General features: G+C 34.7%; 1 protein-coding gene across 8 annotated transcripts in view; it reads right to left on the reverse strand.

Annotated features, from left to right (window-relative positions):
- The window catches only part of AHI1 (Abelson helper integration site 1), a 204,110-nt gene that overhangs the window by 77,559 nt on the left and 100,085 nt on the right, over positions 1–26,466 (reverse strand). For 7 of the 8 annotated variants that reach the window (XR_006217876.1, XM_042987191.1, XM_042987189.1 and 4 more), the window contains one exon: positions 4,973–5,028. Coding sequence is in view for 7 of the 8 variants with exons in the window: in XM_042987191.1 (XP_042843125.1) it covers positions 4,973–5,028 (56 nt within the window). In the remaining variant the exon portion in view is untranslated. Of the gene's footprint in view, positions 1–2,923; positions 3,120–4,972; positions 5,029–26,466 lie in introns of those variants that run through there. The other variant, XM_042987192.1, reaches the window with a different exon arrangement.

Below are 26,466 nucleotides of genomic sequence, written 5' to 3' on the forward strand. Positions count from 1 at the left end.
CTTATAGTTTATCGGTTCCCTCTCCACCCTGCAATTACCTACAGGAAGAGATTGGCCATGGTTTTATTTTATGAGTTTTATAGGGGCACATTCACCCCAGTTTGCATACTATGAATTCCTGGAAAATTCTACAGATTGGAAAAAAAGAAAGTGCTTTCTTCAGATCAAAAGAAGCACTTCACTTGAACTTCTGTATTTATCCATAAATACACAGCCCCAAATACTATGTTAAAATGTGAAAGACAAATTTTACATAAATATATGTATAAGGCATAGTATACTTGTGTGTAATAATAGAATAGATAGCAATCTTGTGAACTTACACAGTGGGCTAAACAATGACACAAACCTAACAACAAAGACAACTTAAAGTGTCACAGAGGGGCACCCGGGTGGCTCAGTTCGTTGAGCATCCAACTCCTGGTTTCAGCTCAGGTCATGATCTCATAGCTTATGAGACTGAGCCCTGCCTCAGGTTCTGCACTGACAGTGTGGAGCCTTGGAAGTCTCTCTCTCCCTCTCTCTGTGCCCCTCCCCCACTCATGCTCTCTTTCCTTCTGTCAGAATAAACTTAAAAAAAAATGTTGTAGAATAAAGACAGATTATCATAGAATCCAAAAGAGTCTCAGAATAAATTTTAATTTGTAGGATTCACATCAACACCTTTACGAATAAGTTTAGTGCAAACGGCAAGCAACATCATGAACATCTCAGATATTTTTCCAGAATAGTAAAATACTGTAAAACATTAAAATTTACTACTGATGAAACATTACATGACAAAAACTTGTCAATCAAGCCCTGAGAAAACCTAGAGGTATAACTGCAGAATGGATAAATTAAAAGTTTGTTAAATTCAACTTACAAAATGAAGAATAATGAATGAATAAATTTCTAATCAGACTAGGATATTTTAATTTCTAATAATTAATGAAATATTTAGATGGATGGCAAAAGTATCCCATAACTGGTATAATCTTAATGAGATAGCCTGGATTTTGTTTCAACCCGTTGTGGCTGATGCAAGCTGTAATTATATACACTGCCAGAAAATCCATTTGTTAAAAGAAAATTTGTTCTCATTAATGCGGATTGTGGGATCACTGAATAAAAGAGGAAGAAAGGAGTAGTATTAACTAGTGTTACAGGTTTGGAATGCAGGAGCTTTATAAAAATCAGCAATCAATTCAATAGGCCATGCTGATGTCTGAATTTTTAACATACCAGTTTTCGCTAGAAGAGATTCAAAAACAATTCTTCTCAAATCACTAAAAATTCTGTACATATTCAGCATGGCTTATCGTGTTTTAATTCCAAAAGAAAACATACAAAGCTATGGGAAGTTCTATGCATATGGCAGGTTATGGGCAGGTTTGTAATAATCTCAATAAGACCAAAGATTTACAGAGACTTCCTTATGCTAGTTGTGATTTTTCTCTGATTTACAAATGAGTCCTTCATTTAAAGTGAATATGAGACTCAAGCCTGTGCTTACTTAACTATTAACTAACTTTTACACCTGCCTTTCAGGGTTCAGACAATGACCTCTGATTAATCTGAGTCTGATATTATCCTTAACAGCAACTCGTTCTTAAAGTGGCATGATCTAATTATCTTCATGTAATCTAATATCATGACTGTCTAATGTCTTATTTGCTTTTCCTATAATAGTAAAGTGTTTGAGTGACTACCATTCAGGACAAAAAGAAAGCCACACATTTAACCATCAAATCTGAACTAGGACATCAGGTATAAAGAAAATAAAAGAAAATCTGGAATACATGAGTAGGTAAAACAGGCTACCTTCACAAAAGAACTGTTAGGCTGATGTCCAATGTCTCACCCAAAACACTAAATACCAGAAAGCAAAAGAGGATCAATTTCCATAATGTTCTGAGGGGAAAAGTTTATGTCCAAATAATTAAAAACCCTAGCAAACTCTTATTCAAAGACAACTGAGATATTTTAAAATACACAGACTCAGATACTCAGATAATATACCTCTCACATTATATTTCTGGAAAAAAATAGCTTGAAAATATACTGTTGGATACGAACAAAATTAAGAGCTCAAAATGCAAAAAAAAAAGTGAGTAGTGAGGTTTGATTCTCTTTGAAGGAGGAGATCATGCCATGTGGGGATATTCTGTTTTACTTCTATTGAAGGCATCTCAAAAACACACAGGGTGTTATTTAATGTCAGAAAGAAAAAAATTCCAAACAAAAAAATTAAAGCTCATGTGTTAAATGAACAACAACAACAAAAAGAAACAAGACAGTTCAAAAGAGAGTGGGAGAGAACACAACAAAGAGGTGGTTTTGTTTTCAGGCTAACCTATACTTAAAGAACACCGCATCGCATTAGAACACTATAGGATCAAACTCTCCTCCATAACCACAGATTTACTGAAAAGTTCATTCCGATTTGGAATGTCAAGAAACACAGTTTTTGATAGAGGCCTGAAAAAGTCTCATTTCCCTCACCTGCTGAACTGCTGTAATTAGCATCTAGCACTCTCTGGGACCCAAACCATCTGTGGTGGTTCTCGGAGCAACAGGAAAGTGGAGGTGATAACATACAGAGAGGTGACCTGGAGGCTGGTGGTTAGGAATGAGGTCCAGGAAGTCACTCAAGGGACCTGGCCTCAGCCATTCTAAAACCCTGGTCCACCGCCTTCTTATCTTTTCTCAGGACCCCAGAGTATCTCTCCTTTTTGGGCTAGAGTAGTACCAGGTTTGAACTTACAAATACTCTACTTTCTTAAAGTTTTCAGACAGACTTTTTCCTATTTCTTTTATCTCTAAATATTTTCTTCTCTTAAACCCTTTAAGGAAAACAAGGGCACACACATACAAAGGATGGTCCCCTCTCCTGGGGACCAGAAGACACTGGGTAATGAACAGACTTGTGATTCTATTTAGAGGTTATGGGCAAAAGGCCAAAGTTAACTGTCAGCAAGGTAGAGGACTTTTTGGGAATGAGGGGGCAGTAGTAAACTAAGTAAACTAGTAAACTACGGAGTTTGTAGTAAAGAGACTGAAGGAGCTCAGAAAAACATACCAAAATGCAGCCTGGCTCAAGTGAGGGCTTGGAGAACCAATGCATGTTTGGGGTGTGCCTGTATAAACCAAATATATTAAAACTTACAGCTTTATAGATCAGAAATGTTATTAATATATTAGGAGCTATAATTTAATAACCCAACTGAAAAAAACATAAAAAAAGACCAACAATACCTAAACCCTTATGTATTAGATTTTGTTTGGTTCTTTGGAGTCATTCTGAGACTGTTAGGGCATTACTGTAAACATTAATGCCATTATTTCTCATGATTTCATGAGAAGTCAGTTCTATTATTTCATCATTTAGTTAAGATGGAAATATACAATCAGCCTACAGAGTAAAACAAAAAAACTGTTAGGTTACACTTTTCTGAGTTCTAGAATGTACCAAAAAACCCCCCAACAAAACCAGAAATGGAAACACAGGTGCTGTAGGAAAGCCTATAGGAATAAACTGAATTTCAAAAGTATGTAAAATAATCCAGTAAGTATCTTTTTCAAATACATTAAGGGGTTCCAGTTCAAGATGGTAACACAGGAAGATCCTCAACTTACCTCCTCCCACTGACACACTAAGTCTGTAGCTACATGTGTAATAATTTCCTCTTAAAAAACCAAAAGGCTGGCTGAATGAGGACTACCCCACAGGCAAACAAGAAGAAAACCACATCGAAGCATGTAGGAGAGCCTAAGATACAACCTTGCCATAAACCCCCACCCCAGTGAAGTGACCCACAACCGGGAGAAAAAGTAAAACTGGAGTTTCTCCTCAAGGAGTAAAGGGTTCAAACCCCACCTCAGACACCTCAACTTTTAAGACCTACACCTGAGAGAAAATAAATTATTTTCCATAATTGCTAGTCTGCATTTTTTAAATATTAAAGAACACAGTGTACATGTTATGACTACTTACTGAAGTTTAACTGCAACACACACAATAGCCTAGTACTTTTAGGATTACAGTGGTGCTTAATTCCTCAAACACCACTTTTCCAGAGCCCCACACAGTAAGTTATCAAACAGGCTGGCTCAATCATATGAATTTATTACAAATGGAAAATGGAGGCAACCTGCCAGTGAGGAAAATATTATCAATAAAATTCAAACATAGTTTAATATTGCCTTTATTTTCATAAAAAAGGCATTACCAAATCTTTCTAACAGGAAATGATGAACTGTATGGAGTATCTAAAAGACTTAATACACAGGAACGATAAGAGAAACAAGATTATGCTCAGTGAAGAATAAGATATATTTTAGGCTGTATTATTTTATGAATCTTTCAAGTGGGAATTGGCCACTGATACATATTTCATTCAAATATTATATTTAGAGAATAGAAGGGAAATTTAATTGTTTTCCTTCTACATTATCTTATACGGTTATCTTTAACATAGTAAATAGGTATTATAATTGTTAAATGCCTTTTGTTGTCTGGTAGTAATGGAAGAGGGATAAAAGTTTTCACTTCTCTAATAATAAAGCATAGTGATTCATAAGAGAAACGAAACACGATGGCCTGCTTTTACTATTAAAAAATATTCACTCTAAATAATGATGCTAGTGCACGAAATAAAACTCATTTTAAAAAGTGTAAATAAATGTGTGAAGATTTATATTAACTTATTAAAAATCTAAAATATTTTTAAATTAAAAATCATTCTATTTATAATAGTAACATAAACAAGTATCTGCAAAAATGATACCATATCTTAGTTTCCCAAATATTGGCAAAAGTTAGTATGTTTTCCTCATTAAGTTAGAAAACATGAGGTTAATTTTCTTGAAGGGATGTAATTTTTGGCAAAAGGGAGGTCACAAGACTTTTCTACAATGGCATTTTGTGTCCTATAACCAGGACCATTCTGTAGCTTATCAGTGTTAACAATGCAGAAATAGACCGTCTTACCGTTGGTGCTGTATCTACATGATGGTTACAAGGCTTTCTTTCTATGTTGATAATTCCTGTGCAAAGAAAAGATGGTAGATATTTGATTATACCTACCCATTTTATTGTGAAAACATTTATCTCAGTAAGAGGTGACTCCTATAGCTCATAAGGAAAAAAGTCTCATTTGAATGGCAGGATCCTTTAAAGTTCTATCATGAATTCTTTGGTCAGAAACAGTTGGAGAGTTTAGCTAACTAAGAGACCCAACTCAAAGTGAGCTGAGCCAATTTTCCCATTCAAGAGGTGTTTAGCAATAGTCTAAGATGTGTCCATATCCTGCTCTTGGCTCAAAAATTATACCATTATCTCCACTCTGCTGCAGTTCTTCCATTACATTTTTATTTCTGACTTGAGGTCATCAAGTTTGCATAAAGAAATATCACAAAGGCTATAAAAGGAATCACTTCCTTATTTTCTCATAAAGAATAAATAAATGTACTTGAATTTCTCTTTGATCACTTGACTTCCTACTATGTCATATTCTATTTATTCAATCACCATGGAGTGTCTGAAAAAAAAAGTTCCCCCTGATTCTCTCCTTTAAAATGATAATATTGACTGCTAAACTTGAGAAAAATCCTTTTATCATGTGTGGATTTATCTTTTTGTTCCGAATGTCCTCTCCTGCATTTCTTTGTAATAAACAGCTTTTAAGGATATAACACATTGCATCTCATCTATAAAGATACTGGTTCAAAGTCTAGCTCAGGTTAAAAATGAACACAGGTGTGGGTCTCATTTACTTTATAATCTCTGTCCATCAGCAAACCAACAGGTGAGTTAGGACATTAGAATAGTTCTAGTTCCTTCAAATAATGATACAGGCTTTCACATGCAAGGCTGCTTAGAAGTAAGAACTACAAGTATTGTTAGGAGCAATTAGCACAATTTCTGATCGAAACAATAGCTCCTCCCATTTACAGTCATTTAACTCATTCTTCTTCAAGTGTGATAAGGGATTATGTGAGAGCATCATAAAACAATCACTTTTTATCACTGTGAAATAATATTTAAAAATGAACAAAGTACCATGAAACACGATTAAAAATTTTTTTTGGTTTCATTTAAAAAATTCAGCTATAATTAGCCAATGAAGTATAAAGCAGTATACTACTTTATACAATCAACTAATATTTACTGAGTGGCTATTTGGTATCAGGGATAAAAGATGAATTATAAAGGCTAAATTATAATTTCTGACCTCAAGACTCGAGTAAAACAGAGCATTTAAAAAAATACTCTATCTAGTATATAGAAATACTAGAGTATTTTTTCATATACAGAGTATTTGAAATACAAATTTGAAATACAAATACTCTGTATTTGAAAAAATACTACAGAGCAAATTAACAGTTTTGTCTTAAGAATAATAACAAAATCTTTAAAGTAATTTTTATGCAAAGACATTTTTTATTCATAGAGTAACACTGGTCTTGAATAAAAAATTTTTAAAAACCCCAAGTAAACATATTAGAAAATGTTCAGATAATGCTGACTCTTACTGGTAGATTTTAGTAATACTGAAGTATATAGAACAAATGGTGAAATCCCCACTTCCCCAGCGCCCACACTCCCCACAACCCTCTCTGGCTGCATCCACTGAGAACTGTCTGGCATGACACAGGCTTTTAATCAAGAGTTAGCAAAATCTTACATGTGTGGTCTCACTATTGTAACCTGACAGCTATAAAACTGACCGAGGCTGATTACTAATTTTAAAGTTCTTATCCAATAAGAAAGTAACTTCAAGATGTTGAAAATAAAAACTAAATCTACATCTTCAGCTTATACAATTACAAAGAAACAACAGCTACGTATTTTACAGTTTCAATTTCAGGATAAGTAGGTGGTGGAAACTAAAAATTTTTAAAGTGGGTTATCCAAAGATATAACCTTAGTTTTAAATTTAGATTGCCAATTGAAATAATACGATTTGGAAATACAATTAATACACGTTTGTTCAAGCTTTCAGTAATGAATATACACAAAATAAGCTTAAGAAAAAATGTTCCCAAACAGCTTACTATTTTAAGTACATTTTACCAAAAAAGTCTCCATTTGTATGTTATTTCACTTTCATTAAGGTATGATAATAAGTGAAAGCTCCTAATAAATAGATTGCTGTGCTGGTTATTTTTGAGTGTCAGCTTGGCTAGGCCACAGTCCTGCATATCTGGTCAAACATTCCAGATGTTTCTGTGAAGGTATGTTTCAGATAAGATGAACACTTAAATCAACAGGCTCTGAGTAAAGGAGATTGCTCTCCATAATGTGAGAGGGTTTCATCCAGTTGGTCGAAGGTCTTAAGAAAAAGAATGACTTCCCCTGAAAGAGAAAAAATTTTGCCAACAGACTGCTTTTGGACTTGAACTATAACTCTTCCCTGGGTCTCCAGGCTATCAACTGACCTTGGAGGTTTTGTACCAGCCGGCCTGCATAATCGTGTAAACCAATTCCTCAAAATAAATCGCTCTATGTACACATTCTACTGGTTCTGTTTCTCTGGAGGCTAACTAATGCACTTAACTTTTGGGGAAACAATTTAAAAAAATGAAACTACACTTGTTTGTACTTATTCTAAATTAAATTTTTGTTCACTAAATATATTAATCATGCAGTAATACGGTTAAAAGGTCCAACTTATTATGGTTTTAAAAATCCAAATACCTCACAATGAACTTAATATTACATCTGTTGAATAAATTAATCTACCAAATAAAAAACTCAGTATGTCAACAGATATTTACCACTAGATTATCCAGTCTGACAATCTCTGCTTCTTGATGTTTATTCACATTTAATGCAATTACTGATATGGCTGTGTTTAAGTCTGCCATCTTGCTATTTTGTTGCATCTAGTTATGTTCCTTTCTCTTTTCTCCATACTCTTTTGAAATAATCAAATACTTTGACTATTCCATTTTATATCCCCAATGGCTACACATCTTTATTTTTTTTTTAGTGGCTAGAGATTGCAATATATATCTCTAATTTATTACAGTGTACCCTGAATTATGATTTTACACTTTACTAACAATATAAATATCTCAAAGCAGTATTACTCCATCTACCCTTCCACCCTTTATGCTATTGTTATATTTTACCTCCACATGTTATAAACCCCACAACATTTTGTCTGGATACTGTTTTAAACAGTCAGTAGTATTTAAGAACGAAAAATCAGCTTTTTATATTTACACATACACTGATCCTTTCCAGTGTTTTCATTCCTTCCTGCAGATCCAAGTTTTCATCTGAGATCATTTCCCTTTAGACTGATGAACTCTTTGTTGAATCTCTCATGGTGTAAATCTGTGGATGACTGTTTTTTGTTTTTTTTTTTTCTGTAAAGACTTTAGCAGGCATTCATGTACGAAGGCTAATTTTGCTGGATATTGAAATCTAGGTTGATAGCCATTGTCTTTTAGCACTTTACTGATTTTATACCATTGTTTCTTACGAGAACAAAGCCATCAATTCTTACTATTATTCTCTGAATGTCATGCATTTTTTCCTTTGGCTGCTTTTGTGATCTTTTCTTTAGGTTTCATTTTCTTCAGTTTATTTAAAATGTACCTAGGTGAGGTTTCATTTATATATATTCTTGGGGTTTGCTAAGCTTTTTATATCTTCTACGTTATTTTCTTTTATTAGAGGTGGAAAATTCTTGGCCTATTAGTTCTTCACCCTATTTCTCTATTTTCCTTCTGGAATTCCATTTATACATGTTTAGATGATTTGATGTAGTCACACAGGTCTGATGCTCTGTATTTCCCTCCCCTACCCCGTGCTTCGATTTGGGTGATTTTTATTGTTATGTCCTTGAGTTCAAGGATCCTTTCTTTCAATGTATACTATCAGCAATTAGGCTCACTTAATGAACTTTTCATTTTATCTATTATACTCTTTAGATGTAGAATTTCCACTTATTTCTTTTTTTATGGTTTCCATTTCTCTGCTGAAATTATTCATCATACCCATGTTTCTTCAAAAATTATTTAACATATGTATAAAAGTTATTTCAAAGTTCTTGTCTACAAATTCCAATCCTTCTACTGATTGTTCTTTTTCTTGATTATGGGTCACCTATTCCTGCTTATTCACATGCTTCATATTTCTGACTGAAGGTTAGACCTATTAGATATTAATTGGTAGAGAATGAGACAGAAAGCATGCTTCCCCAGAAAGGGCTCACTCTTTCTTCTTCTTGAAAGCTATGGTGAAGGGTGGATCTTTGTATTCAAATCAGGAGTTAGCCTGGGTTGGACTTGGGCTGTTGCTTTAATCTCAGTACATCTACTTATTAAATATCTAAAAATAAGATCAGTTCCTCCCTCTAAATCTGAGTAATGGATTTTTGGATAAGAAATCCTTTATCTTAGTTGTCTGAACAGGTTATTCCACTATCAGCCAGATTTCGAGACTTTTACATTCAACTCTCTTCCTAAGGTAAAGAACCTGTTCCTTTATGTACAGGCTTGTGAAATTTTCCCTGTATCTGGAAAATCAGAAATTTCACTAGGGTATAACAAATTGTGTCTTGGCTATAATTAACCTTTCTTGGGACTTGATAAGCCCTTTAATGGGCAGAGTTTTATCAACTGCTCAGAGAAATTTTGTTACTTCTGTAAATTTAGCAGTTCACTTTATTTTACCTTCAAAATTTTTATCTTTATGATAACTAATGTACTTAATCTTCTAAGGAAGCATCTTCTTTTCACTTTGTCTAATGCTTTTAAAACTTGAAATCATACAGTTTAGCTTAGTTTCTTTCTAGAGGCCTAAAGGATGAAAGCAAACAGGATGGCAAACCCTACAGAGTATATCAGAAGATCAAGTTTTTTTCCTGGTATCTCAATGCCAATGTGTCAGGAATGGGGGTAGGGGCAGGTGCGGGAGGGCTCTGTTCTCCTTGGTACTAAGCAAGGACATGTGCAGGGAAAGCCGGTCTCTTCCAAAGGTATAGGCAAAAAGTGTTTTTTTTAAAGAGTTCACTGAGGTCTCTCAGCCTGCAGAAGTTATAATAAATGCTCTGGGTAACTGGCTATATTTGTCAGTTTAATGTTTTTAGTGTATCAAGAGCTTGGCAGAGCCTATGCACCACAGTGGATCTAAAAGGGCCTACATGCAAAGGGACCTACACAGCTGGAGGAGTCTGGTTCCAGGCCCAGCCACTGGGAGAGGGCTGTAACTTGCAACTGATGAGACTTGAGAGGAGGAGCTCACCCCTGTGCCTCAGCAGGTGGGTGTTTTCGTGTTTTGCCATAGCTCAGACCTCTATCAGTATAGTTGGGACCACAAACCATGAGCATGCAAAGAAAACTATCAACTCTCATAAGGAGTTTCAGTAACCTGAACATGACCAAATAACTTTCTAGAACTGGTAGTGCCACTGATGACAAAGGAAGAATGAGAGGGTCTTTTAAATTAAAATGTAACGTCGGGCTCTGTGCTGACCGCTCAGAGCCTGGAGCCTGTTACGGATTCTGTGTCTCCCTCTCTCTCTGACCCTCCCCCATTCATGCTCTGTCTCTCTCTGTCTCAAAAATAAATAAACGTTAAAAAAAAAAAATTTAAATTAAAACGTAACGAAACAAACAAAACTCAACTATTAAGAATTTTAAGATATTAATTAACAAGCAACAAAGATAACTCTATTTTAAAGGAAGGGAACAGTAGTGGCTTCTAGAAAGTAAATCGGAAGATGGGTAGCATTCCCAAAGTCACACAACCAATGAGCAGCAGTACCATGACTGAAACCTATGTGTATGAGTCACAAACCCTTCAGACCCATTGGCGTGTTTGACTCCTGTGGCAAGGCCCTGAGTTTATTCATCTTTGCATCTACAGTGCCTAGTCCAAATGCTTAAAACCCAGAAGACCCTCAACTCTTGAAATGAATAAATGGAAACTATGCCATATCCACTGAGTTCATGTGCTATAATACATATTTACCTGTGTGCATTAGTTATCAGAATGTTTGAGTTAATCTTCTAGGACTGCTTTCAAAAATATTAATTTACTACTTTCTTTGGTAATGTATCTAAACTTACTATAAAACTAAAGTGTGTTACTTTAAAATTTTCCTAATTTTCCAGATATTACACATTCTAGAGAAGATAATGGAAAACATTTTACGCTTTTTGGGAGATGGTTAGGTATTTTATTTTGTAGAAAACTAGAGCATGACATTTACCCCACTGTACTTGACTGACTCAAACAGCGGAATTATATATTTTATAGTTTCCCTAAAGTCCACACACCTTCAACTCAAGACCACGATCAAAGGAAAAAAAAAAAACAAGATAATGAAATTTCTTGCAAAAGCAAAAAAGGCAGGAATATGTGCCAAATTCTAAAGTCAGAATATATATACAGCAATATTATGTATCATCACCAAATGTTTATGGGCTACCCACTAAGCACAAGGCACTGTGCTAGGGACAAGAGAACCCTGATTCTCCCTTTCATGACCCCTTTTTAGGAGCCATTCACTTCATGTAACAATATAACTATGCATCCTTTTTGAGTTTTGGAAATCATGAATCTCTATATAAGGCAGAAAGAATTATGCTTTGATTACTTTTGACTAGGAAAAAATGAAATAAAATGTATTACATTCCAGTAAAATAGTTTTAGAAGGTAGTGTTCTTTCAAGGCAAATTTAACGTAAAAGTTGTGCAGAGCTTGCAAACATTCTTAAGAACTAGAAAAGAAGTAAAACTGTTTTTCAGATAATATAATTTTATAACTAGAAAATTCAAAAGAATCACTGCTAAAAGTAACATAATCAATAACAATACATCAGAAAGTTAGCACAATATATCAATATCCTTTACATATTCAAACTAGTTAGAAGATATATGACAAAGAATACCTCATTTATAAGAGCAAAATAAAAGATAAAATACCTGAATAAATACAAGAAATGTACAAAACAATATGAATGTTAAAATACTTCTAAAAGACATAAAAGTAGCCCTGAACAAACAGACACCCCTTATTCTGCAACAAGAACATGTAACATTATATAAAGGCCAATTCCCTCCAACATAATATATGAATTTAGTGTGATTTCAATAAAAAAAGTTTTTTGCCCCAGTACAAGTTGACTCTAAAATTCATACAGAAGTATATGCAAGAACACCTAGAAAAATCCTGGGGAATAAAAAGAGCAACGAGGGGAAATAAACACTACTAAAGATCAATATATATTATAAAAAGTCTCTGCAATTAAAACAATGTGGTAATGACACATGAATAGACCTGTAGACCAGTAGAATATATTAAAATGTTCAGAAAAGGATCCAATTACATATGGAAATTACATGTGAAGAGGAAGAGATACTTTTTAATACATGGTGTTGGGATGCAATGTACGTTTTGAAAAAGAACTGATCCATACCTCACACCATACACCAGGAAAAGAAATTCTTAATGGGTCATATTTAAATGCTAAAAATGAAGCTATACCAATATCAGAAGAAAAAACATAGTGAATTTCTTTACAAACCCAGTGAGAAAAGCTTTCTTCAAATTTTGTGCTACAAAATCAAAAGCCAAATATAAAACTTGGAGAAAATATTTGCAACCTACATTACTGACAGATTACAAGTTTCCCTATTATGGAAAGCAAAAATATACAAATATATAATACAGGTGATTTAAAATTTAAATTGGAAGTCACAGTATGAATCCATTGAGCTTTTAAGACTTGATTTCCTAGATAGGTCCAGTGAAAAAAAGTCTTAGAAGCAATGATATCCCAACAGCAATGAGTGTACTCAGCCCCAAATTTTAGTTTCTAAATTCCATTATCCACAAACTAGTACCAGGACTCCTTGGAGAATTGGCTGATTCCAGCTTTGGGGCAGGGCAAATACAGGATGAACCTAGGACACTGCAAGCAGCACGTACTCTGAGCTACCTGGTTCGTATCAAAGGACACAGGAGTGGACATGAAGGGGCTCCTCTTTCCCAAATTAGGGAACAGTTTCAGCAACACAAAGAAAATGACAGTGAAGAAGTATAACAAAGTGAATGAAAAAAATTCACAATACTCAAAAGAGACAGGCAAGAAGAAAAGGAAATGCGCCTCTGGACTGAACACCAGCCAATAAATGTAGAAGCAATAATAATGTTAGAAACCAACCACTGTTAATAGTTATTTCAAGTAAGGATCATCAGTGGCTGCTGAAACCGCTGAGTAAGGCTGTTGGGGAACAGGGTATTCACATGGTCTCAAAGTATCAGCCCACAGAATACCCACTCAGCAATTACAAAGGGAAAAGTTTACCTTTACAACAGAGAGATCTAGTGTTCACCAAGTTAATCAAGGATTAAATTTAGCAACACAAGTCATGGAACACCCTGACATTCCATGTCTTCTGACGTGATGCAGAAAAATACACATTATAGTGTTCTTGCCAAAACAGTTTAACCTGAATCTAATCACAGTGAAATAGATAAAAACAAAACACTGGATATTCTACCGGACAACTGGCTCAGTCAGACTCTTCAAAAAAGTCCATGTCATGAAAAACAACAACAACAAAGGAGTAGATTAACAGAGATTAAATGAGACTAAAATGACATAGCAACCAATATAAGTGTGACTCTGGATTGGATGCTGGACAAATAAGCATGCAAACAAAAAACTGCTTAAGATACTTTAGATATAATTAAGAAAATGTGAATATGAACTGTTTATTTGATATTATAGAATCATTGTTAATTTTCCTTGTGATAATGGTACCATGATTATATAGAGAATATCCTTATTCTTAACAGATATTTGAATGAAGGTTTTGAAGGGAAGATGCAAATGGTGCAAATTTGGTTTTATTTTATCTTGTTTCCAACTTTTTTGTGGTATTAAACAACTTCAAAATACACTTGGGGAAAGGACTATAGACCCTTATTAGACATGTAATGATCATACAGCAGGCAAGCAAATAGTCAATGGTTTTGAATATTGCTAAATCTTCCACGTAAGCAAAGTAAACAGGGCTAAGGTTCTCACTGAAAAAATTTCTCAGCATTATTTAAAAACAGTCAATGAAAACACTTCTCCCAACTCTGAATTTAATGGAGTGTCTTCCTAAAAATAAGAAAAAGCTCCAAAATGAATGCACAAATGAATAAAAAGCTACTACAATATGTATTTATAGTTTACATATTGGTAGCTTCACTCAATAAATCTGTTTATTGAGAAATAATTTTCATGGCAAATCCCTGTCCCAAATCAGAGGTATCAGTTATCTATAATTCTCTATTATTAGTTTTTGCTCCTTTACAATTAGAAAAAAAACATTTCAAAGGACAATTTAAATAATAATATTTATCCATAATAATCCTGACTCTGGAACTACTCTGTATGTTTCGGAAGACCAGCTCTGGCAGTGATTAGCTATGTGACCTTGGGCAAATTATTTCTCCACTCTGTGTCTCCATTTCCTCATTCAGTACAGGGAAAACAATATGTATCTCATAGGTTGATGGGAGAATTAGTTAACTATAGGAAAAAATACTTCAAATTGCATCTGGCATACTATGTATGTTTGAAATATATATATATATATATATACACACATACATATATACACACACACACACACACATACACACACAGTATCAGAATGTTTATTTTGATGTTTAAAATAGCGTATATTTGTATATTTTTTCAATAGCCCTCAAATACATGTAGAACTAAAGTAAGCATTATAATTAAATATTTGTATGAAGGGTCAGATAGTCTAATAATGAGTTCTGCTTTAGAAAACTTAATGGCTTGCTTCATATAACCTGAGGTAAAAAATAATTAAATTTATCATACCATAAAAATATTTTTATTAAAAACTATGCCCATACATACATATACATGTGTGTGGGTTCAGATGGCATACATACCCATGTACATATATATAAACCCTGCCCCCTCCTCTCTATCCCATTACTTAACTTGGACTGTTTCTCCTCATTTGGATAACTGGAATAGATTCCTAACCAACCCCCCTGACTTGGGCTTTCCAATGACATCCCACACTGCCAGAGTGGCTATACTAAGGAAAAATTGTTATCCTCTTCTTCTATAGCATAGTCTTTAGGATAAAAATCACGCTTCTCGAGTGTTTAACTCAACCGCTTAACTAAAAATGGCACACAAGGCTATTCAGGACGTAGCTACTGCCTGGCTCACTAACCATCCCCCGTCATTCACCCTTGCCATTCCCCCAGCTGCTCTTTAAGCAGAATGTACCTAAGCTTTCTCCATTTCTGACACCTCCTTCTAAGCTGAATTATTTCCTAGACATCCTTTAAAGCTCAGGTCAAACACTGTGTTCTCTAGGAAATGGTCTGTGATATTCTTCTTCAGACCGCACTCTGATTCATATACCTCCCTCCAGCTCTTCCCTCCCTTAGCATGCCTGTACAATCCTCTATCATAACATAAACTCGCTATGTTTATGAAAACTTGCTTAGTTCCATGTGTCACACAGTTCATATTTAATAAATGCCTGTTGAATGACTGAAAACACATATACAGAAAATGAGAGTTAAAAACATCTTGCAGCAAAACAGGCTGCAGATTCTCCATTGGTACAGTCATCCCATATTTTTCTAAATATTCATCTAAAATAAATTTTTAATAAATGCAAATCCTAAAATGACTTTTCCTCATCTAGCCTAGTAAAATGTTAACATTTATTTTTTATATTGGACTTTTTCAGGATGGCATGGGAAGCCCTTTATTTACTGGATACATATTTCAGATTACAGAAAGGGAACATTCTTTGAACAATTTACTTTTCATACATTAGAGGAAAAAAACCGTCCCACACTCAGAAACGTCAAAGGCTGAGGGCCCCGAGTCTACAAAGTTTGGATATCTACACAGACCACAGAGGTAAAGCACAGTGAATACACAAAACCACAAATCAGTAGGCTTTTTCCTGTGTTAGTTATGGAAATAGGTAGTGACCTACTCATCAAGGGTATGATCAAGGGTATGTAAACACGAATGAGTAGGTAAAACACTGGAAAGGAGGGTAAGGGGTCCCTAACATTTGAGACTGGTAAAGCTTCTGGAAAAGTACAAAGCAAGCAGGGAAAAGAGAGTAACTCTACAGTGTGGATGGCATCAACCAGACAATACGGCTCTTGGTTACAGCCCTGCCATCATAGTCTTTCTGTGCTTCAGTTTAAGCCTTACACCTGTTGGGAAGATCCTTCAGTCTTTAATAATCTGTGCTATTTATTCCCAACTACGAATAAAAAATTAAATTCACTGATCCACTGAGAATATAATGTTAGCATATCTCTAACGTGTAAACTGATGCCCAAATAATTTAACTGTCCTAACCAACACTTAAAATTCTACAGTAGTTATTTACTACCAAAAACTGCATACAATTTTTAGTATCTGACAAACATCCTCAGTAAACTCTTAACAGGAGGTTAAGGTCTGTTCAAATCATACCCTTTGTGACATGCATATTTCTACATATTCAATCTGAGAATAGTAAGGATATATTTCTAATATAATTATGTCACATATTTATTATATAGACAAAGCCAAAATACTACAATTCTGTGTGTGTAAAATCCTTTAAATATAATTTAGTATCTGTAAGTCTTTACGACTAATAATATTTTAGCAGTCATACTACAGAATCTTGAAAACCACAAGTACAGCAACAAAAAGGATAAAATGTAAACTATCATAATTCAGGCATTTTTTTCTTTCAAATTTATTATTGCAGTGAAGAATTAAAAAAAAAAAAACATACAGCACCAAAAGAAGCTTCATGCAATTGCCTGCTTTCCTCATTTTTTTCCTTTTCTGTCTTCTGGTTAGTGAACATCCAAGCTATCTATTTCGGAATCATCCTAATGGCTCTTGGTCTCTTGGTCTCTTTTCATTTAATAGCCTCTTTCAGCTTATCTCATTAACTCCTGTGGACATCAAGACTACACATAGGCCACTGACTCCTTAATTTTTACTTATGCTCCAACCCCATATTTCAAAAATTTTTTAAGATTTTATTTTTAAGAAATCTCCACACCCAATGTGGGACTCGAACCCACAACCCTGAGTTCAAGAGTCACTCGCTCCACCGACTGAGCCAGCCAGGTGCCCCTCCAAGCCCACATTTCAAAGTATGCAGTCTAGTTCCTAGGACAGGGCCTGACTCATAGAAGGATATTTAATAAATGCGGTCCAAATGAATAAGCAAGCTACTAATACCTTGCTCTGAATGTCTTCCAGGCATCACAAACTCAATAATATATCAGAAACATAATTCATTACCTTTCTCCCCAGTATTTCTAGAGATCTCCCTATTTTTGTTAATGGATTGCCATCTACTTATTCACCAAAATTACAAGTCATAGTTACCCTCAAATTCTCTATTCCTTACCACTCACATTCCAAATCTCGAACATTTAATGATTTAAACATCTCTATTTTCTTAAAAAAAATTTTTTTTTTTAATGTTTATTCTTGAGAGAGACACACACACAGAGTGTGAGCGGGAGAGAGTCAGAGAGAGAGAGAGGGAGACGCAAATCATCTGAAGCAGGCTCCAGGCTTCGACCTATCAGCACAGTGCCCGATGTGGCGTTCGAACTCATGAATAGTGAGATCAGACCTGAGCTGAAGTTGGACACTTAACTCACTGAGCCACCCAGGCACCCCTAAACATCTTTATCTTCTTACTTCAGTCCCATTTTCCCACCTCGATTATTAAAAATCACCTTTTAACTGACTTTCCTAGCTGGAATGCACTAACACCTTTTATGATTATTAGTTTTCTCATCTGATAACAATTAAATAGTGCCTTCTCTTAAGGATTTGTAACTACATCATATATACACTCCAGTACATTCTGTTCATTTTTCTTATTTAGAGAGTATCAAACTGTAAGATTCCACGTACCTCTCCCATTTAAAAATATATCTCGGGTGCCTGTGTGGCTCAGTTGGTTAAGCGTCCTACTTCAGCTCAGGTCACGATCTCATGGTTTGCTTTGTGAGTTGGAGCCCTGCATCAGGTTCTCTGCTGTCAGAATGGAGCCCGCTTCAGATACTCTGTCCCGCGTCCCTCTCTCTCCCTCACCTGTGCTCACTCCCTCTCTCAAAAATAAATAAATATTAAAAGAAACTAAAAAAAGATGTCTCTTGTGAATACTGCCAGCACCAGGGAACAGGCAGTGTTCTGCACTCCATTTACAAGATTCTGTGCAATATGGCCCCCTGCTACCTCTCTGGCCTCACCGTCTTCTACTTTTCCCCTCGTTCCCTTTACTCTAGCCATACTGGTCTCTTTGTTCTTCAAAAGAACCACACCACACACATCTCTGACTTGAGACCTTGGTTAGGGATGCTATTCTCCCAGACGACATGGCTTTCTTTCTTCAAAATGTTGCTCAACTGTCAGCTTCCTTGTGACATTTTTTTTCTCGACCACCCTATTTAAAACAGCAATATAACCTCACTTCCCAGTTCACTTTAGCCCCCTTCCCTCCTTTGCTTGTTATTTATTCTGTATTTATTTGCTTACTGTCTCCTTCTCTCACTGGAAGGTAAGCTGAACAAGGATATGGATTTTTACCTGTTTTGTTCACTTACACATTCACATACCACCTATAATAGTGCCTGGGATAAAGTAAGTACCCATGGGGTATTTACTGAATGTACGAATGAATGCTGCATTCCCAGTATCTGCATGTGAAAGAATTAAACATCCTTTAGAATTAAGAACAAAAGACTCCAAAAAAAAAAGTTACAATGAGAAAAGAATTAATGGAAAAAGTATTTTCATCTATTACACTGTTATGCTATCGAGAATGTAGGAAGGTGAGAAGTCACATTTTCAGGTCTATCTATAAAACAAACAATTTAAGTACTAGGGAGAGGTAATATGCTAAGATTCCAAACACAAGCATGATGATTTAGAAGACATTTTCCATAACTCAAGGCAAAGAGATGTTATTAAAAAAAAAGATGTTGCTATATCAACTTTTTCCCTATAAAAGTTTAATGAATATTAAGTAAATTAATTTGCCTGTTATACTGTGCATTTATAACTGCCTTTAACATTAGTTGTTAATGTTAAATCATCACTTGAAAATATACAAATTAAAAGACTGAGAAGACATTAAGTATCAAGCCTCATAACGTTACTACACAAGTGGAAATAAGGAAAAAAAGAAACACAAGAGACCCCTATCCCTGCACCAAATAAAAACACTTCACATTTGGTTGGCTCTGAATTGGCCAAAATAAAACATCTGCTACACTGCTTCGACAGAGCTTAGTAGCTGTGAGATGTGACTTGACTCTTTTCAAAAAGAAGTCAGGTGTAGACCACACACACACACACACACACACACACACACACGCACACACACAGTCACTCACACATATTCGTAGGAAAGAAAAGAAACTGGAGTGTTTTATAAATATTCACTCATTTATTCCCAGAACACCCTTAGGAGGCAGATTTGAAGGATATAGTACAGTAATGGAGGTTATTACATGACTTGTGATACACTGGCCTTATAAAAGGTCAGCATCAAAATTCAAATTCCTAGTTCTAAACTACTGTTGTGAGAAGTTTTAAATAGACAATACTGTTTTATATTGAAGAGAAGACACACAATTCTAAGCAGAGCCATGAAACTAAGTGCATTTCACAAGGATAATGTGTTTGAGCAGACTGTTTCATGTCTGTATTCCCTTAGTGTTTTATGCTTATCTGCTGTTGAACCTAACCCCATTATTCTGAGGACTTTGAGGGCAGTCCTTTATCTTCCAGTTCTCCCAGGGTTTGGCACAGTCCCTGTCACACAGTAAGTTCTCCAAAAACAACTGTTGATGAACTGTATGAATTAATTTTTGATAAAGTATACAAAAGTTTTTTATTTTTTTAAACTAACAGGTTCTGTTAGGGTATTTCTACTAAAATACAGTATTTCTGGTTCTGTTCAAAAAGATGGATACTAGGGGCGCCTGGGTGGCTCAGTCGGTTAAGCGTCCGACTTCGGCTCGGGTCATGATCTCGCGGTCTGTGAGTTCGAGCCCCACATTGGGCTCTGTGCTGACTGCTCGGAGCCTTGGGCCTGTTTCAGATTCTGAGTCTCCCTCTCTCTCTGACTCTCCCCCGTTCATGCTCTGTCTCTCTCTGTCTCAGAAATAAATAAAAGTTAAAAAAAAAAAAAAACCAAAAAGATGGATACTAGTCAAAAAACATTCTCAATTTTTACTCTTTATGAAATTATAGTTGAATATTTTTCAGAGGAGAAAGTTGAGAAAAAAAGTAAATTGCCTGAAATTAGAACATTAGGACAATGTTCTACTTTTTACTTACTGAACGTTTACAATGTAAAAGCCTCTTAAATTATTTTTAAAATATGACCAGTCACTCCATCTAGTCATTTCTTAAGTTGCCATATTTGTCATCAACCTTGCTCTCAGACTTGGAGGCAAGTTGCTGACTAAGAACAACACAAAGAGTGATTCTTTACATTTTCATTCACTTTTCATTCAAGGAAAAAGCTTCCTGAAAACACACATTTAAAATTCTGGAAAATACAAATCAACATTATCTAGACATCTCTATCATTACCAGAAGGACCAGTTCCTAAACCTAATTTCCATCGTTAGTTGACATTTTCAATAAGTGATGGATATTCATTTCCAGAAAACATTACCAGTAAATTCTATGATATCATAGAATGTTCACTATCCAGACCAAACTGACTAAACCACAAAATTCAAAAGTATGCACTTAGGCTAGTCTGAGAGAAACCTTAGGACTATTCTGAATATAGTCTTATAAAGCATAACCTAACTGAGTAAGAGTGAATGAAAACTTAAATAGTCCTCTTCCTCCAAATTTCCAGAGTCTTCCTCTAAATTTCTAGAGCCTTTGGTAGACAGAAACTAAAATATTTAAAAACTGAATTATGTCTTGTCATAGACTTAATTTTTTAAAAAGTTACTCTGGGATGCTGGAATTTACAAAGGAAACAAAAATTATTATTTTTACGCTTTAAATGGTATTTCATTTCCCCCCCCCTTGACCAAGGGAGTAAACATGGGAACTGCTTCCTTGGTTCTAAGCAGTGCCCACCCTCAGCAAAATACATAAATAAAAAATGATTACTCATTTTTAAATTTCATCACTTTTCACAGAATCACAGAACATAAAGATTGAAATGAAGGGATGTGAAATATGTGCAGGTACATCAATGGAAGGAATGAGTAAACTGGATTAACATGGAGTATTATTTGACTTTTTATTTTCAACATGAATTAAAAATATTTTTCCTTAACAGAGATGTGGTCAACATCTTGAAATACATGTATTGACTAGAATACTGAAAAACTAAATAGTATCTAGCAATTGAAAGATGTCAAAACTGTGGAATACTCATTTTCCCTTCAAAACCATGCCTTAAGTTTATTATCAGAAAAAAAAGTTATGAAAAAATCTACTTTAAAACCTACATACATGAAAATATACCCTATAATAATATCATTTTGTATGCCTTACTGCCTCAGAAATGGAAAAAACTGTCAATTTCAGTGTGAGATTATAAATATACTAAAATGCATCTTATGATGTTAAATAACATTAAACGTAGTCTTATTCTCAAGCTATGTAAAAAATAAAGTTACTCCTGGACAAAAATAATTTATCTGTTTTATAATCTGCCCTTTTCCCCTTGCTGGGTGCAGCCATATAAAGTTGTAATTCTTTCAATAATCCTCACTTTTGAGTGAATTGATTACTGACAGTTTCATTTTTCCCTGGAGGCACAGCAGTAAATCAGAAATATTCACTACTTTCATCATGATGTAAATTATGTTCTGATAAAGATGAAAATTTCCAGCTCTCCTACTTTAGAACTACATGATAAAAACCACTTTTGTCATGGAAATGTTTTAACCAGTATGCCTAGAGATTGTATTTTGAAAAAATATATAGTGTACTAGAGGAATATGGATTTTAACACACGACATTCACTAAGTCTAATTCTAAGAACATAGTGATTTCTCTTTCTAAAATTTAGTGGGAAGTTAGGTAAATTTAAAATAAAAAGTTCACTGATTAAAATAGCTCTGAATATAGTCATAAAGATACTATCTATAACTCCTAGTGCATTTTAAGTCAAGCATGGGTTGGTATTTAAAAACTTTCACTTGCAGTAAACACTTTCCCATCCTCTATTTTCAAATGATAAGTCACTAGGATGAAATAACTTACTGCAGGTCATAGCATAACTAACAAAATCTGGATCTAAATTCGGGTGTGTGACTTCTCGGCTAAGTGCAAGCAGAATGTCATGTATTGATTTAAATATGAAGAGTAAGAAACCTGTCGACCCCCTATTCAAATTAATATCAGTGCTGCTTATTTATAACATTTCTACAATCCTGATGATAAAACACCATAAAATTTTCAACATTATATTCAAGGAGGTCTTAATATTAAAAGAATTATGTATATTTTAAAAAGTGGTAATCTATTTTTTATATCGTAACATTGATTTGTCTGGTGTCAGATAATGAAGATATACATAGAAGTAGATTTCGTAAGTCTGAACTGTCCGACGTAACAGCCATTGGCCATATGTGTCTATTTATTTTATTTTATTTTATTTATTTATTTCAAGTTTATTTTTATTTATTTTGAGAGAGATATAGAGAGCAAACTGGGGAGGGGCACAGAGAGAGGGAGACAAAATACCAAACAGGCTTCATGCACTGTTAGCACAAAGCCCAATGTTCAGCTTGAACTCACAAACTGTGAGATCAGGACCTGAGCCGAAATCAAGAGGTGGATGCCCAACTGACTGAGCCACCTAGGCACCCCTGTATGTGCCTATCTAAATTGAAATTGAAATAAAATAGAATAAAAAACAGTTCCCAAATCACCCTAGCTACATTTTAAGTATTCAATGGTCACATGAGGTTACAGGCTACTGTACTGGACTGTGCAGATCTACAGTTTGGAAAAGCAGTCTGGGCTGAAGATAAGACACTGGTATAGAAGTTTTATTTAGTCAAGAGATCACCAAGGAAATGAACATAAATACTGGAAACAAAAGAGGATCAGATTGCTGTGGAACCATGTGATAAGACATGGAAGAAAAGAGGAAGAATTAGCAAAAAGAGAATGAAGGGTAGTGGCTAATGAGATAAAAGTTAAAAGGAGAATGTGGTGTCCCAGAAACCAGTATATTGAGAAGAGATCGAATGTGTCAAGTGCTGCTTATAGGTCAAGTAACATAAACAGGATTGACGACTTGTATGAGCAACATGAAAGTCACTGGTGAGCTTGAAAAAAAATAGGTTAGAAAGTTCAATAAATTTATAGAAGATGAAAAGTGATTAGAAATATCTGAAAACATTATGGTGGGCTGCACTAGATACAGAATTATCTGACAGTGAAACTGAGGACCTGTGGACACAGAAAAAGCATATTTCGTAGGGGGCAAAACAAAACTCAGGAGAAATAATTGAAGGTTCATATATAAAATATTTAGCCTAAACAGGCCGCAGATCGATCCCACATAAAATGGATGCTGCCGAGCATTAACCATAGACAAAAAAAGATTAAAAAGTAAAAATAAATCAGTGGAATTGTCCCTAAAAATATTATTGAACATACCACTTGGGAAGAGTGAAGACTTCTACAGTGAATACTGTTGCCCTACTTCTCATTCTGGCAATGAGTGTGACAGCCTGACAAGTGGACTCATTTATCTTGCTTGCTTACCCTGAATATAAGCTGCCAGTTAATATGTCTTAGCCACATATACAAAGTCCTCAATACTTTCTGCTAAAGTGAACAAAATAGCAAGATTATAGAGCTATTTACACCACAGAAGAGGGACACCATATTTGTACCCAGTCCTTCATATAAAAAAAAGACAAACACCAATGATCATCAGAAACAAAGGAAAAACCACTGGCATGAAACAAAAACATAGGATACATAAACAGATGAAAAAACTGAGCACAGGAGAAAAACATCAATTCAGAGAAAAGAACTTTATTTAGAATTAGGAAGACGTAATGACATCCACAAAACTCTGACACCAGAAAAAAAGGGACAAACAGGACAAGAAAGAGACCATAAAGATCAGAAGGACAGTTGGTGAATTAAGAAAGATTCAGAATCAAGAGAGGGCTCTGAGACTAACTAGCCAAAGGACAGGACTCAAAGATGGGTCCACAGTTTCTACTGGAAAAATGGTAATGCTGTCATCCAAAATGAGACAGGAGAATAAAATACAGAAGCTTTTTTCAGGAAATGAAAGCTCATGCATAGCAATGATTACATGTGTGTCACATATATGACCAAAGTGGTTAGTTTATATATATCTTGCTACACAAGCTTGAGGCTAAGTATCTTCTGAATTTCATATTTCAGAGCCATCCATACTACAGTAGCTGTTTAACTTTGCCTAAGCTCTCAAATTTACATGTGATCTTTTAAAAAAGGATGCTATACACAAGTATCTTCTATAAATCTTCAAAATATAAAAAAAAAAGGTTCTTAATACATCAATTGGAAAATTTTGTAAAAGATAAACATCAGAATATCTATAAAATGCAAATTCAAAGGTCTGGCATGTATTTGGGCTGCATTAGGATTAAATTAGGTAGTTCTCATATTTATTAAATCAGTAGAATCTCATTTTAATTTCTTATAGTTAGTGGCTTTCTTTTTATTTTTCAGTGAATGTTAATATAATTATTTCACCTTTAAAGTGAATCCACTGGGTAAGTACTACAATATACTTCAACAACTAAATTTAATAGGCTCTTAAACAAAACACATGCGCATGCGCGCACACACACAAATGTGAGTTAAAAAAATAAAAGGAAAGCTTAAAGTTTTTTTATTTTTAACACATGGGGGGAAAGGTTGAAAATTATAAGGTTGGAACCATATACACAATATAAATACCATATAAAGTAGCTTCTTAGAAAATAATTGGCTAGCATCTAATGGACAAATTTAAGCTCATTCAAATCAACAGATTTAAATGAGGAGAAATGTTTGCATTCATATTCTCTCTTCAGAGGGTATTAGGAAAAATTTAGTAACTCAATGGGGACATTAATACGAAATGCATATCCATGTGAACGAAGAACCATTCATTAAGTATATTAGTATTTACTAGAGTTGATAAAATGATTTTTAAATTAGGAAATGATAAATATATAGATTATACTTTGTTATCAACACAATTAGAAACACTTTACTAATTCAAATGATATTTATTACTGAGGAAGTATAAGGGCTTCTGTTACAAGTAAGGATAAGTTTTATTCTTTTAACAAAGGGCTTGGGGCGCCTGGGTGGCTCAGTCAGTTAAGCGGCCGACTTCAGCTCAGGTCATGATCTCGCGGTCCATGAGTTCGAGCCCCACTTCGGACTCTGTGCTGACAGCTCAGAGCCTGGAGCCTGTTTCAGATTCTGTGTCTCCCTCTCTCTCTCTGACCCTCCCCCGTTCATGCTCTGTCTGTCTCTGTCTCAAAAATAAATAAATGTTAAAAAAAAAAAATTTAAAACAAAGGGCTTGACTTGGGTCACTGGAGAATTACTTAGTAAAAATAATGATATTGGTTACTAAAATGGCACCTTAATTCTTTAATGTAACAATCAAACATCAATGTTAGATATTCCAATTACAAGCAACAACAAAAAAAATCTAACAAATAAAATCTCATTCTTTGTGGTAGGGAAATATAAAATAGTGATTTGTTAAAGAAAAAATATTCATGAAATCAAGGTCATTTGCTCAGTGTCCAGAAAAATCCAAATATGAACATAGTCCCACACCTCCAGGGTTTTGTGTTGACTCGTACTTATGGGGAAAACCAAAGTTTCAAAGTTAAGTGGATTCCAGTGGATTATTTAAGTTTGAGACGCTCGTTTGAAAACTTTCTTCTTAAAATTACTTCATCTTAATGTCTTTTTTGGCATGCTTCTAAAAATTCTACAACCATTATTTGCCTCTCTGACGTGTTCTTTTTTTCTATAATCATCACTTATCACATTTTATTAAAACATGTCTTGAAATAAGATTTCCTCCATTCCTTTGGCCACAATACAGATTATATGATTCCAAACAAACAAACAAAAAAAAATCAGAAGACTCTCCTATAAAATCTCATATTGTTTATTCTTACAATTTCTTATGGATTTCAAAGTATTAATAATATTTTTCTGATCCTCACAATGAAGTAGAAAACAGACACAATACACCTGGAGAGATAAAGGCAGTTACCCAAGAAAACAGCTGGGCAGTGGCACAATTAGGGCTTGGGCCCAGCTCCCCTGGCCTTCTGACCCTAGGTCTAGTGCAGTGCTTTTTGCACCATAAGGTACATGTACTGAATTCAGAAAACTGGTTGTTTTGGAAAACAAA

This window comes from Panthera tigris, chromosome B2, assembly GCF_018350195.1.
Source record: "Panthera tigris isolate Pti1 chromosome B2, P.tigris_Pti1_mat1.1, whole genome shotgun sequence".
Lineage (NCBI taxonomy): Eukaryota > Metazoa > Chordata > Mammalia > Carnivora > Felidae > Panthera > Panthera tigris.